The 13,806-nt window shown below is 35.1% G+C and overlaps 1 protein-coding gene across 2 annotated transcripts in view; it reads right to left on the reverse strand.

Annotated features, from left to right (window-relative positions):
- TAPT1 (transmembrane anterior posterior transformation 1) overlaps window positions 1-13,806 on the reverse strand; it is a 69,335-nt gene that overhangs the window by 9,895 nt on the left and 45,634 nt on the right. For both annotated transcript variants that reach the window (XM_039468451.2, XM_074395924.1), the window contains 4 exons: window positions 8,091-8,171; window positions 4,649-4,758; window positions 2,911-2,970; window positions 2,441-2,509 (listed from right to left, as the gene is read on the reverse strand). In XM_039468451.2, the coding sequence (XP_039324385.1) occupies window positions 2,441-2,509; window positions 2,911-2,970; window positions 4,649-4,758; window positions 8,091-8,171 (320 nt within the window). The remainder of the gene's footprint in view (window positions 1-2,440; window positions 2,510-2,910; window positions 2,971-4,648; window positions 4,759-8,090; window positions 8,172-13,806) is intronic.

Consider the following 13,806-nt stretch of genomic DNA (forward strand, 5'->3'; position numbering starts at 1 on the left):
TCTTAAATAAACATCATAGTAAATTTTAAAATGCTTTACAATTGGGAGAAGGTGGGGCAATGGATTGTCATATGTTCAATAAACTCTCACTATGAGAAAAGTGAGAATGAAAGCCCTCAACTGTGTCGCAGTCTCTAACGGGGAAATGTGTACTGTATAGGCATTTGTGACTGAAGTTAACATGACTCTAGGATTTTGTTCATTAATATGAAAGGCAAACCAATGATCACATTTAAGCCTTAAATAACTTCACTTCTATCTAGCACATCAGGTAACTTTTACCCAAAGTCTAATTTCCATGAGACTTTAATACACAATTTCTCTTCCTTTTTTAGGATATAAAATCATTTTAGGAATGTAACACTTAGAAGAAAAAATTGTCATCCTTGTGCCTTGATTAAAGAATCAACTTGTCACAGAGGCCTCCGTATATTTGTCAAGGCTCCTGGATGCCTGCCAAAGCTCTGTGAGCAAAGTGCTGTGGAAGAAACAAACTATATAACCCTCCTTGCAGCACACTGGAGGTGTTCCAAAAGTGTTTTGTCAATTGTTAATCATTCATAAATCTTTTGGTATAACAGCCATAAAAACTCATTTAAAGAATAAAAGAAGAAGAAAAAATTTTAAATACTAAATCATAAAAGTTCATACTAAGTATGAATTTTCTGACAAGTTACTAGACAAATAAGTCAATTATTATTTGGCAAACCAGGATCATATTTAAATCCAACCATTTAACCAATCTTTGAAAAAAAAAAATCAGGAATCTAGGTTTATCCTTACACTTGTATGTTTCTAGTTGTAGTAAACAAATGCAGAAATATTTAATATTCTATTTTATCAATCTCTTAAGCCTTTAAGAAATAATTTTATTATTTAGAAGCCTCCATTTTTCCAAAATTCTAGGAGTTCCTTTTCCCAAGCAAAAGAAAGCTATATTATTATAAAATAAGCAAGCTATTAACACATAATTAAAAATGTTTAGGGATGTAGTTATCTGGAAAGTCATACTGAAATTTAAACAGCATTAAGCCTATTAATCATCTGTCATCTAAAAAAGTCAAGGAAGCTGGTCTAAAATATAGCTGATATGACCTTCATTTTCTTTACACATTTCTTAGTTGAGTTGCATGAGACTGCAGCTATAGAAGAAAAGTAGATATCCTTTGGCAAAAAAGCCAGTTGCATTTGTTTTTCCTTTTCATTATGTTTTTGTTGTTGTTGGTTTTTTTTTGAGAAGGAGTCTTGCTCTTTTTGCCCAGGCTGCAGTGCAGTGGCATGATCTCAGCTCACTGCATCCTCCGTCTCCCAGGTTTCAAGTGATTCTCCTACCACAGCCTCCCACGTAGCTGGGATTATAGGTGCTCACCACCACGCCCAGCTAATTTTTGCATTTTTAGTAGAGATGGGGTTTCACCATGTTAGCCAGGCTGGTTCTTGAACTCCTGAACTCAGGTGATCTGTCCGCCTCAGCCTTCAAGTGCTGGAATTACGGGCGTGAGCCACCCCGCCCAGCTGGTTGCATTTGTTTTGATGTTAGAATAGGTAGTCAAGAATGAACATAATCAAATACAAGTGCAGCCAGCAATTTTTTTTTTTTTTGGCCTCAGCCTCCTGAGTAGCTAGGACTACAGGTCCACAATACCATGCCAGGCTAAACAAATCCTCTTAATTAACATTATTATGGTACAATGTGGCTAGAAACTATTTGCAAGCCTGTTCTGGGCAATTCATTAAAATATTCAAAGTTGATGACTTGCTGAGGGTTGATTTAGTAAGTTTCAGTAGTATTTTTTAAATAAATACATATTTCTTGAGTATAGCGGAGATTTTCCTTGCAAAAAGTTTGGACAATTTTTAAAAAGTATTAATTACAAATTGATAGAGAATATGTCTTCATTTGGACATACCATAATTTATTTAACCTATTTCTTTTTTTCCTAAATTTGTATTACAAATGTCACTGAAATGCATACCCTTGGCCATAAGTCATTGTGTGTCTTTTATAACTATCTTCTGAGGGTAATTCCTAGAAATGAAATGACTAAAAGCATGATGCTCTCACATTGCCCTGTAGAAATACTGTTATTAATCTATACTTCCACCAATATGTGTTACAGTGGCCACATTAATGCCCATGCTCAGATATTTCCATTAAAAAATATTTTTACTAAAAGAATAATCGAAAAAGAGTATTCTCATTGTTAGAAAGCAATTTACATAAAATCAGCTTGGCATCACTTATCTATTGGATGGCTCAACCAACAGGTATTTGGATATATAAGATACTGCTATAATTAAAAAAAAATTTTCTTCCAAGTTATTTACCCTTAATTTTTATATCAAGTCCTTTTGAAACAATCTTATTAATAATCCATTTATGAATATTCTATAATAATGGCTACTTCATTACAACAACTATTAAAAAGTATGCACTTACTAAAACAGCTAGTGGGAGAGGAATAAAGCCCATCCTCCGTGCTACAGAGTCGCTGTAATCAGTATATGCCTGAATAAAGAAACAAGCAAAAGATTCAGATTTATGGGATTTAAATAGCACTTTAAAAGTACTACTCACTTATTACCAGCAAATGTTCTAAACAGGTGGGGCTATGGAGCAAGAACAGAACCTGGGACCTATAAAATGATGTAGAAATCTAAATGTTCACAAGTCTTAAATAAAAAGTTGAATAACTTAAAATGAGGCAAAGTCATACACTAAGTAATGTTAAGTTTTTTTTTTTTTTAATTATTTCTTAATTTGTAAATGTTTAGTGTGGAGAACACAGGTAAGTAGGAAGTTTATGTAGCTTTCCTTTAGCCAATAGTTCATGCTAAATTAAACATTATTCAGTTAATTACAGACTATGCCTTTGTTAATTTCAGACTCTGCCCTTGATAAATGCTCACATTTTTCTGTCGGCTGCTAACAAGGTCAAAAGCAAGACTGGCTCTGTATTCACTGTAGACCTAAAGACAAATAAGAATGAAATATTAAGTAACATAGTACAACTATATCATGTGGAAAGCCTTAAGACTTTATAAATAAAAACATTTAATAATTAACCAGGAACAAGTGCTAATAACCAGTCATCTGGGCATAATTTCTCTATTTGTTTTCCTACAGTAAAGGTAAAACATAACCTCAATTCCTCTGAACTGTTAACCTTCACAGACATTTTAAAGGTTTCTTTTTAAAGAAGAATAAATATTCAATGATTATGATCCTGAGAGTTTAGAATTTGGAAAAGAGTGACTAGTTTAAGTAGTGTAATGTCTATAAAATAATTTTGAAATTTTAGTTTAAAATATTATTACTGTTTATCTAACCGTAATAAAGCCTTCATAGACAAATGAATCCCAAAATGATATAAAGCTAAGTTAGGGAACATAGTAAATATGAAGGCACTTGTGACTTCTCATTTCCGCTAAAAACTGCACAAGTGTTTCAATCAAACCTATTAATTTTTACTTCAGATGCTAAATAAGTGATCCTATGAAAAGAGAGTCATTCTGCATTGAGAAAGTTGAGAAAGTAAATGGTGAAATTACTTTATCGGTGTTTTACATAAAAGTGCAAAACTGCATTTAAGTGTATTAAAACATTCAAAAATATAATCAAATCATAGCTGTTGCAACTGTATTTTATTTTAAATAATTGCCTTTTGAAATAAAACAAATATTAGAGTGAGACTGTCATAAGTACCACCCAGTACAATCTAGAAAACTGCCAAACTACTATTTATTTTGGGACTAAGGTAGGAATGAGGAATACATTAGGAAACCTTCTTATGTTTTACATGCAAGAAATCTATAGCCACATATCTATTTCTAGAAATTCTCCAGAATACCTGGTTAGAGCATAAAAATTTCTCAAAGTTTCAGCAAACACTTTCACCAGAAAAATGTAAGGCTCTTGTCTTCTAAAACTTAGCAGGAACCTATTTATAATCATGGAAAAATATCGATTTAAATAAATTTTTTTTTTTTTTTTTTGAGACGGAGTTTTTGCTCTCGTTACCCAGGCTGGAGTGCAATGGCGCGATCTCGGCTCACCGCAACCTCCGCCTCCTGGGTTCAGGCAATTCTCCTGCCTCAGCTTCCTGAGTAGCTCGGATTACAGGCACGCGCCACCATGCCCAGCTAATTTTTTGTATTTTTAGTAGAGACGGGGTTTCACCATGTTGACCGGGATGGTCTCGATCTCTCGACCTCGTGATCCACCCGCCTCGGCCTCCCAAAGTGCTGGGATTACAGGCTTGAGCCACCGCGCCCGGCTAAATAAATTTTTTTTAAACCTAGCCAGAAAACAAACAAATAAATAATAAAAAAAAAAACCTAGCCAGAGAGAAAAGTTTTGATGATCTAAGTTTTAAAATAGAAACAATGTGTTTTTAAAGTCTTTAAACAGATAATGACAGTGTTAACTGATAAGAATAATTTTGAGTTAGTGACACTGTACTTCCACCCGAAGATATGGAATTAGCATTGCCTAATATAAAAGAATAATTTCAGTAGTGTAATAAGTTTTAGAAACTTAGAATTACAATTCTGACTTTAAAGTATTAAGTCCCTATTATTCTACAACTTTTAAAATTAAGCAGCAGAAGTAAACTTTAAACAATGAAGTCCATGTCAAAACACATACATCTGCAGTAATGTCATTGAATTTGGTGATAAAGGCATGTTTTACAATATCCACGGCAATTTCTGATGCAATTACCATACAGACATCTGGAAACAACACCCAGAGATGATCTACAAATAGAAAACAGAAAAACAACAAAATATTTTCAGTAAATGATGAACTAGCATTCAATTATAACCTTTATCAAAAGAGCTGTACTGTATCAAGTTAAAGGATACTTAATTCAACAAATATTTATGCAGGCCTGGCATTCAATTATAACCTTTATCAAAAGAGCTATACTATAAGAAGTTAAAGGATACTTCATTCAACAAATATTTATTCAGGCCCAGCATGGTGGTTCACGCCTGTAATCCCAGCATTTTAGATCACCTGAGGTCAGGAGTTTGAGACCAGCCTGGCCAACATGGCAAAACTCTGTCTCTAGTAAAAATACAAAAATCAGCTGGGCATAGTGGTGTGCACCTGTAGTCCCAGCTACTCAGGAGGCTGAGATAGGAGAACTGCTTGAACCCAGGAGGTGGAGGTTGCAGTAAGCCAAGATCGTGCCACTGCACTCCAGCCTGGGTGACAGAGTGAGACTCCATCTCAAACAACAACCACAACAAACTCAAATATTTATTCAGTGCTCTCTATGTTCCAAGCACTGCTTTACACATAGGTTCTGGTGGTTTAGCAGAGAGCCCCTGCCTTCATGAAGCCTATGTGCTGACATGCTGATGGGATGACTAGATTAAGCAGGTTCCTTAGAAAATTCTTTAATTCCATAGATGCCTCAATGTGACAGAAAATAGCTAGCAAAGATGTGCTGTAGTCAACTGAGCAATCTCCTTCTTTGATCAATACAAATTAAAGATATTGATCAATCCTTTGTTTTGCTGTCATACAGATATTAACCTGTTAAATTTGCTCACCACTATGACATTTATTAAAATGTCTATTCAAATAGGACCTAGTGTTAGATAGATAAGCAGAGTAACTAGTTTACAATAATCTACTATGTATTTCAAATTAGGTAGAAGAGAATAATTTGACTGGTTCTAACAAAAAGAAAAGACAAATATTTAAGGTGCTGGATATCCCAAGTACACTGATTTGATCTTCACAAATTATATGAATGCATAAATTATCACTTGCACACCCAAACTATGCACATCTATTATATATCAATAAAAAAATTTTTTTTTTAAATGCCAATTCAGTACCAGGTACCTGATAAAACAGACCCACAGACAATCTCCTAAGAACTTGGGGGGACACAGCAAGAAAAAATAGGGAGAAATGCTGACAAGGACCCACAGCAACACAAGACCCAGGTACCCAGAGGGTGGGATGGAGACCACATAGCTGGGCTATCCTGGCTGACAGTACAGGCAGCTTCTGTGAGTCTGGCATCACATTAGGTTTTGGAAATCAAGGGACCTCTTTCACCAATCAGCTCTGCTACTAACGGCTATATGACCTTGGGCAAGTTTTTTTTTTTTTTGAATCTACATCACTGGCAAAGGGCAAATTTCTTAATTAGCTAAATTCTAGCTTCCTCAGCCACAAGGTAAAGGATAGTAAGTGCCTACACTTAATTATTATGAGAACTAAATGAGATATAATGGTGCACAACAATGTGCCTGGCATACAAAATGGTCTAGTACTGTTTATGTTACTAACGACCCTGAGAACTTAAGAGCAAGCTTCCATAAATGGCATTTTGTTTTTTCTAAAAGAAATTTTAATAAACCTAAGAAAAACGGGTGAAAATGGTGAATTCATCGTTAAAAGCTAGTGCTCCTTTTATCATACTATCTGCCATAGTACTAATAAAGGAGACAAGATAATGTATTAAAAGTCATAGTATAAATGGAAATACGACTTCAAATATCCAGCTTTTCAGGAGGCATGAGGACTATTTGTTCTTTGGTTTAACAACTCTGCTTTGGGAATTGCTGATTCTATGTGCACTCCACTGGAACCAGTGACACGTACCCACTCCGTCCTTCATGGACACTGTTAGGTGACTTAGTTATAAAGAAATATAGCACCATGCACTAAAGAAACACGGTACACAAAGAATCTAGCTGTGTGTGTGGAGGAAGAGGCTTTTCTACCACAAGCCAGGGAGCTTTTGGATTAGAACTAAAGCTGCTGTCAGATCTTACAGTTTCTCTATGAAAACAGCTTTTGAAAATGTTATCTCCAAGAGCATATACCTCATTTTGTATGTTACTGATTTTTCACAGGTAGTTAAAAATTATCAATGAATTAAAGTAAATTAATAAGAAATAAAAAAATGCTTATATAATAGTGGGAGTAAATGAAATGCAAACATGGTCTCATCCCTTAAGAATGAAATTCCAACAAAAACATCAGACATTCAAACAAAAACTCTATAAATTACTTGAGATACCCGAGAAACTGATCATTTTCCCCCAGCTCACTTCAGCATTATAATTACCCATTTCTCCTATTAGCCTGTAAGTCCTACAAATGTCTTATTATTATTATTTTTTTCGTATTTGTCACAGTGCCTGCCCTTGTGCCTAGAAACTGGCATATGCTCAATGAATGTCCGCTAACTGAATGGATGATGAAAATTCATGGAATCTTGACAATTTCCTGTCAGCCTGACTTTAGAGATGTACCTAAGTAGCAAAATTTCCACTTTGTTTTATGTTTAATTTATCCCTATTTAAAATGCGAATTGATGGGTAAAAGATAAACATTAGGGAAGAGCAAAGGTTCTTCTGGTCAGTCCCTAAGATGAAAATGATCTTTTTGGATTTAGGTAACTAAAGCACACTAAGGTTAAAAACAGAGAGGCTCAGAGCTGCCAGGCATAGCAGAGCATACTCACCTACTGAGTATACAGCAACAGAGCCAATGTGAGTTTAAGGGAAACGATCACATCCCACCACACCACAGAAAACATACTCAATCTATTCTACTGAAACAGTACAGTCATGTATCACTCAGCAACAGGATACATTCTGAGAAATGTGTTGTTAGGGAATTCTGTCATTGTGTGAACATCGTAGAAGGTACTTATACAAACCTAGATGGTATAGCTACATACCCAGACTATACTGTATATAAACTATTGCTTCCAGGCTACAAACTTATATGGCATGTTACATACTGAATACTGTAGGCAACTGTAACACAATGGTAAGTGTATCTAAACACGTCTTAACACAGAAACGGATACCAGGAGATTAGGTGACCGGAATTTTTCAGGTCCATTAGAATTTTATGGGACCACCATTGTGTATGTGGTCTGTTGCTGACTGAAAGGTCATTATGTGGCAGATGATTGTTTCTCCAATACCCAACCAGTAAAACAGCCAAAGTCTTTTGAAGTTTTCTGCAATATTCATTTTATTCCAGGTAAAGGAATGATTTTGGCTTAGAAGTAAAATTACAAGACACTGTTTTGTTAGGAGTGAATTACCTGGATTCCAAGAAAACTGTTCCATGTTTCTTAGACACACTATCAGTAAAAGCACATAATTTGTGAATCGTTCCTTAATATCTAAAAGAAAAAAAAATCAACATGTAAGTACTATAGTGTATATAAACATAATAAAGTACATATATAAAACAATTCTTTTAGCCAGAACATGATGAAATTATTAGATGTATAAATGTCTATAAAATAAATATACAACTTTATATATACGTGTATATATATATATGTGTATATATATAGGCGGGTGCTACCTTGGTAAGCCATTGACTTCTTTTGCCAACATAATTCTAGTATGGAAATTCCAGTTTTCTATAAACTTCAAAAAGTATTCAAACCATCAAACTGCTCAGACTGGGTCATTAGATTCCTCCAATGGTCTTTGGAGACATATGACAACTGTTTCCATTTTACAGAAGAAAAAAGAGAAGCAAGGAGTAAAATACAAGACTTTGGGTAACAAAATCGCTGTATAAAATTCCAGACTATTTCCAATTTGGTAAATAGTAAGTACACAATTACTGAACTGATGAGTCCTTTAGCTGAGAGAATCCTGCTACTACAATAGCATTTCTTAGGGTGTATGTACAACTTGAGGGAAAATAACCCCAAAATGGGCTTCATAGTATTTCCCATAAACTAATAACTATGTGCTGAGATTAGGTGGAATGAATTTAATAAAAGCAAATCACTGAATTTCTGCTAAAGGCCAGTGTACACATTTCACTTTTTAAGCTGTTAACTTTCTCACAGTCTAAGATACTGTGTAATCAAGAAAGTACACAATAAATCTGTCTGCAGTAAGAGTGGCATACCCATGTATGTGTGTCTATGCAATGGGGGGGCTGTGACTAGAAACAATCACTCATATAACAACCCATCTCAGAAGCTTTTTTACACTCTGCTGTCATTTCCCTACTTTCCCACTACCTCAGTAATTGCTTCAAGCCTCACCCAAATCATTCAGCCATGGGGCATCTCCTATAAGTGCTCTGAATTTCAATTTTATCTTGAGGTACTTCATGGGATCTTCTTTGCTTCTCTTTTTTTACTTCCACCTTTCCCCATTATTCTCTAGCAACATGATATTAACTTTTATTCCATGGCAAAAGCTCCTTTTCTATAAGTGAGTTGGCCTTTATTCTCTGTACTTTCCCTACATCTTTAAGCTCTTCCAGTCAGCTGCTGATACCTTCTTTCCCAGGGCAGCTCAGCTCCTTATTACTGATGGGGTTGAGCTGTGTCTTTACTCCCTCAAAGCCCAGTGGGCACTACATGCTTCTCATTTACAAAGCTGAAGCACCATTCATTATACAGTAATGTGTTTTGAAGTGTGAGCTCAGGGCACAGTGAGTCTCAAGGTGCCAAGCACTGAGATGCCTCCTTAGGAGGCCGGGCACATCTGGAGCAAGTCCATGTGCAGTTTTCAGGTGCACCTGTTTTGACTCATTCTAGATCATGTGTTTAATTTATTCTGTGACTTCAAAAGAGGATACAGGTTAAAGGAAATAAGAAAAGTCTGCCCTAGAATAAGTTCCATCAAAGTCTGACACAAGATATAGTATTTGCTACTATACTTAACTGTGGATCTAAATTCATGGGGTATAAATTTGCCAGTAATTGGAATTCTGTAGAATTATTCACAGAGCTATACCTATATGTGTGCTAAGTCCTTTCTCATTTCCATAAATGAATTTAACAAAGAAATTATTTATTTTTTGATGTTTCCCAAACATGAATATATAATATGGACTTGCTTCATTACAAAATTATCTGAAAATAAATAGCCTTGAGAAATTTAAAACACTATTTGAAATGAGCCAAAGTAACTTTTTTGGTAAACTTTAATATAACAAAGCAAAACCAATGCAGAATTTAAATTGATTATACTAGATTTTTGGACACATGGCAGCTCCAAGTACAGGGAAAATCTGAAATCATTTCATTTCTAAGGATACTGATGAAAGGGGAAAAACCTATCTTATTAAAGGTATATTTATGGCTAAATATATTTATTTTATTTTTTATTATTTTGAGACAAGAGTCTTGATCTGTCTCCCAGGCTGGAGTGCAGTGGCGCAATCTCGGCTCACTGAAACCTCTACCTCCCAGTTCAAGTGACTCTCCTGCCTCACCCTCTGGAGTAGCTGGGATTACAGGGTTGTACCACCATGCCAGCTAGTTTTTGTATTTTTAGTAGACACAGGATTTCACCATGTTGACCAGGCTGGTCTCTGTGGGAGTTCAGTCAGGGTGGTGGCAAAAAAAAAAAAAAAAAAAAAAATCAGCGATAGCTTTAAGGAATAATCACAAACCTTCTTGGAAGGCCGAGAGGTTTTAGCATAGTTTCAGTAGAAGTTTTGGCTGAAGGCAGCCTAAATCCCCTTTACATTTAGTTAATAAGAAAAGCAAATAGCTAGGATATGTGGAGTTCGAGTAACTTGTTTACTAACATGGTCTCAAAACTAACCCTTGAGCTGGATGGCCCTCTTGCAGGTAGGTCAACTAGGGAGATTACCCTATAATGGTGTTTATAATGGTGTTTGCTTTGGGCTTGGAACCTGGCCTTTGATCTTTTCCCACAAGTGTGTTGACTTAGAGCCTGTTATCAAATCTATACTGAATAAATGTGGAGAGAGCAAAGTAGTGTTGTGTAGCTGTGATCTCTCTCTGTGAGTGGCTCACAGCCCCCTAGCCCATTTGTTCACTGAAAATTTGTGTCTGGGTGCATTTATTCATCTGTTGTGCAGCTGGGGTCTGTGGGAAAGACCCTGGCAGTCTCGAACTCCTGATCTCAGGTGATCTGCCTGCCTTGGCCTCCCGAAGTACTGGGATTACAGGTGTGAGAGACTAAACCTGGTCCAAAACAGATCTTAGAAAAGCGGACTATTTCAAAATATGATAGAGATTAATAGGAATTGATAAACATGGTAAATAAATAAAATTTTATAAGATGAAAGATGTGAAGGATGGTAGATTAAAAAGTGATACCATAAAAATAACTATATCTTTATTTGATAAGATAAAGATATAAAACTATATCTAACTATAAAAATGAGGCTGTTATGTGAAGATGTTTTAAAAAGTTTTATTCTTACACTTTCACAACTTTTACATTTAAATGTTTTATATAGACATTATAAAATCAAGATTTGACTTTTAAAATTTGAGCTAAAAAATACCCAAATTTTAAGCTTCTCCAAAATAAGATACAAAAAGAAATAAAAGTCTGATACTGACAATCTAACATATGTTAAATAATGCAATCAGCAACATATTTATACCATATCTCATCTTTAGAATAGTCAGGGCTCTGATTAAAATTGAACTGTTACATTGATAAAAAAAATTAAAATTTCTAAGAAAATGGGAACTTTTCTCGTAACCCTTTATTAAGAAGCTTAAAAACACTGGTATTAATGCTTTAAAAATGTTTCTGATATTCAGATTATTAAGTTTTTTCCTTGCTATATTACCATTAAAAGGGATATACTTTAACATATTTGCAGTCACATTTTAAATATAAAATGAGTGACTATTTCCAACAAACATCCACATTTATTGCAGGTATGCTGGCTTCTAAGAGTGTTAAGTGAGCAAGAAGCTTACTTTAGATAACTCAACTCTTGAAGGACCTTTCTAAATGCACAGTTCACATTACCAATGGGTAAAAAACTACCTAAAATTCTTCATCACCAGAAAGGCTGAGGTTCGACACTCAGCTGGTGCTTATGTTAAAACAAAGTAAAGAAAAGGGTAAGTTGTTAAAAGTCTGGTTTTATTAACTACATTACTTTTCACATTGCCTCAGGCAATTCCTCTAAAGAAAATATACAGTGAACTACCACTGAAAGGGGTGAAATTACTCTCAGATTTCTCCATGAAGTCTTCCATATTAAACCAGCATGAAGGACTGAACCTTACACTACCTGGGAACTCAACTTCTGATGGAGAAAAAATTCCTAGGAAAATTTACAAGAAAACAATAGCCAATATGAGTATCCCTGCTGACTGGCTCTCATTAAGCAGCTACCACTAAAGCATATGAAGGAGGCAACACATTGTTATCAAGAGTAAAAAGCAGCTATTGGTCACTCCTGATCTTTCCCTTTTAATAGCTGAATGTTACGTGCAATGTTAGTAAGATTGCCTAGATTTTCTTTTTTTCTTACTTGGGAAGGGTTTTAAAATCTACCTTAGGGTAAAGCTGATTTCTTATAATACTCTTAAAGGATACAATGCAGACCACCTTGCATTGTATCATGAGCTATTTTGCTTACAGCTAAGTACTAACCATTTTAAGCCAAAATAAAGTCCTGAATTTCTTGTGAACTGATAGACAAACTTGATCATATCATTTTTTTTTTTTTTGCAGTGTTTTCTAAAAATTCAACAATTGAATCTCTAATCTTTCTAAGCTAAGAGGTTGGAATTCTGGAGGACCCATTTATAGAAATGAAAAGGGGTATTAATTACATTAACATGACAGCCATGAGGTTAAAAACCATTTACAATTTTCTCCTTATAATTTTGAGGCTTTTATAGACAAGAATTGAAAACTCTTAAAACTTAAGATCTGCATGTCTAATTTAAGGCTCTATAAAGAGCACTTACCCCAAGGAGGCTACTAATATGAATTAATTTTTAAAAAAACATGGTTTCTACAACAAATGACATTGTTACAGTTGAATCAAGTTACTTACTCTATGGTTAACTACTGCAGCAAGTATTCTATAATTTAGTCCCTTCCCTCTTTCCTCTTTCATTTCAACTTCAGGACACTTGGCAGTCTGCACTTGAAAGGTGAGAAACATTAAAAAGCAGCAAGATTGGGAGGCTGAGGCGGGTGGATCACGAGGTCAAGAGATCGAGACCGTCCTGGTCAACATAGTGAAACCCCGTCTCTACTAAAAATACAAAACATTAGCTGGGCATGGTGGCACGTGCCTGTAATCCCAGCTACTCAGGAGGCTGAGGCAGGAGAATTGCCTGAACCCAGGAGGCGGAGGTTGCGGTGAGCCGAGATTGCGCCATTGCACTCCAGCCTGGGTAACGAGAGCGAAACTCCGTCTCAAAAAAAAAAAAAAAAAAAAAAAAGCAGCAAGAATATGAACTGCCCTCGCTTTGAGATTCAGGTCCAGCATGGCCTCATAGAATCATCTAGGGTTTATGTTCAAGTTTTCCATTTGTCCACTTGTTCTTTTTGTTCCTTGCTAGTTTTCAAACCTCCTATAATTTGTTTGTTTTAACATATTCATATGCCATTATTTTCCTTGTCTAATATATAGGTAAAATTTACATATAGTGAAATTCACAGATCTTAAGTATACAATGTGATGAGTTCTGATCAATGTATAATTTGTGACACCAAGCCTTTAATTAAAATATAAGAAGTTCTATCATCCAGAAAGCTCCTTTGAATCCCCCTAGTAAATCCACATCCCCAATAAGCAACCTCTCTTATTTCTGTCATTATGAACGAATTTTGTCTGATCATAAACCTCAAGTAAATGAAATCATATATTATGTACATTTTTGTTTCTGGCTTTTCTGCTAAACATAATGCTTTTGAGATCTGCATAGTTGAATATATTAGGAATTCATTCTTTTACCTTTAATTGCTGAGTGATATTCTATGGTATGGATATCCAATTTGCCTATTTTCCTAATGATAGATATTTGGGTTGTTTCTAGTTTTTGG

This window comes from Saimiri boliviensis, chromosome 3 (assembly GCF_048565385.1).
Source record: "Saimiri boliviensis isolate mSaiBol1 chromosome 3, mSaiBol1.pri, whole genome shotgun sequence".
NCBI lineage: Eukaryota > Metazoa > Chordata > Mammalia > Primates > Cebidae > Saimiri > Saimiri boliviensis.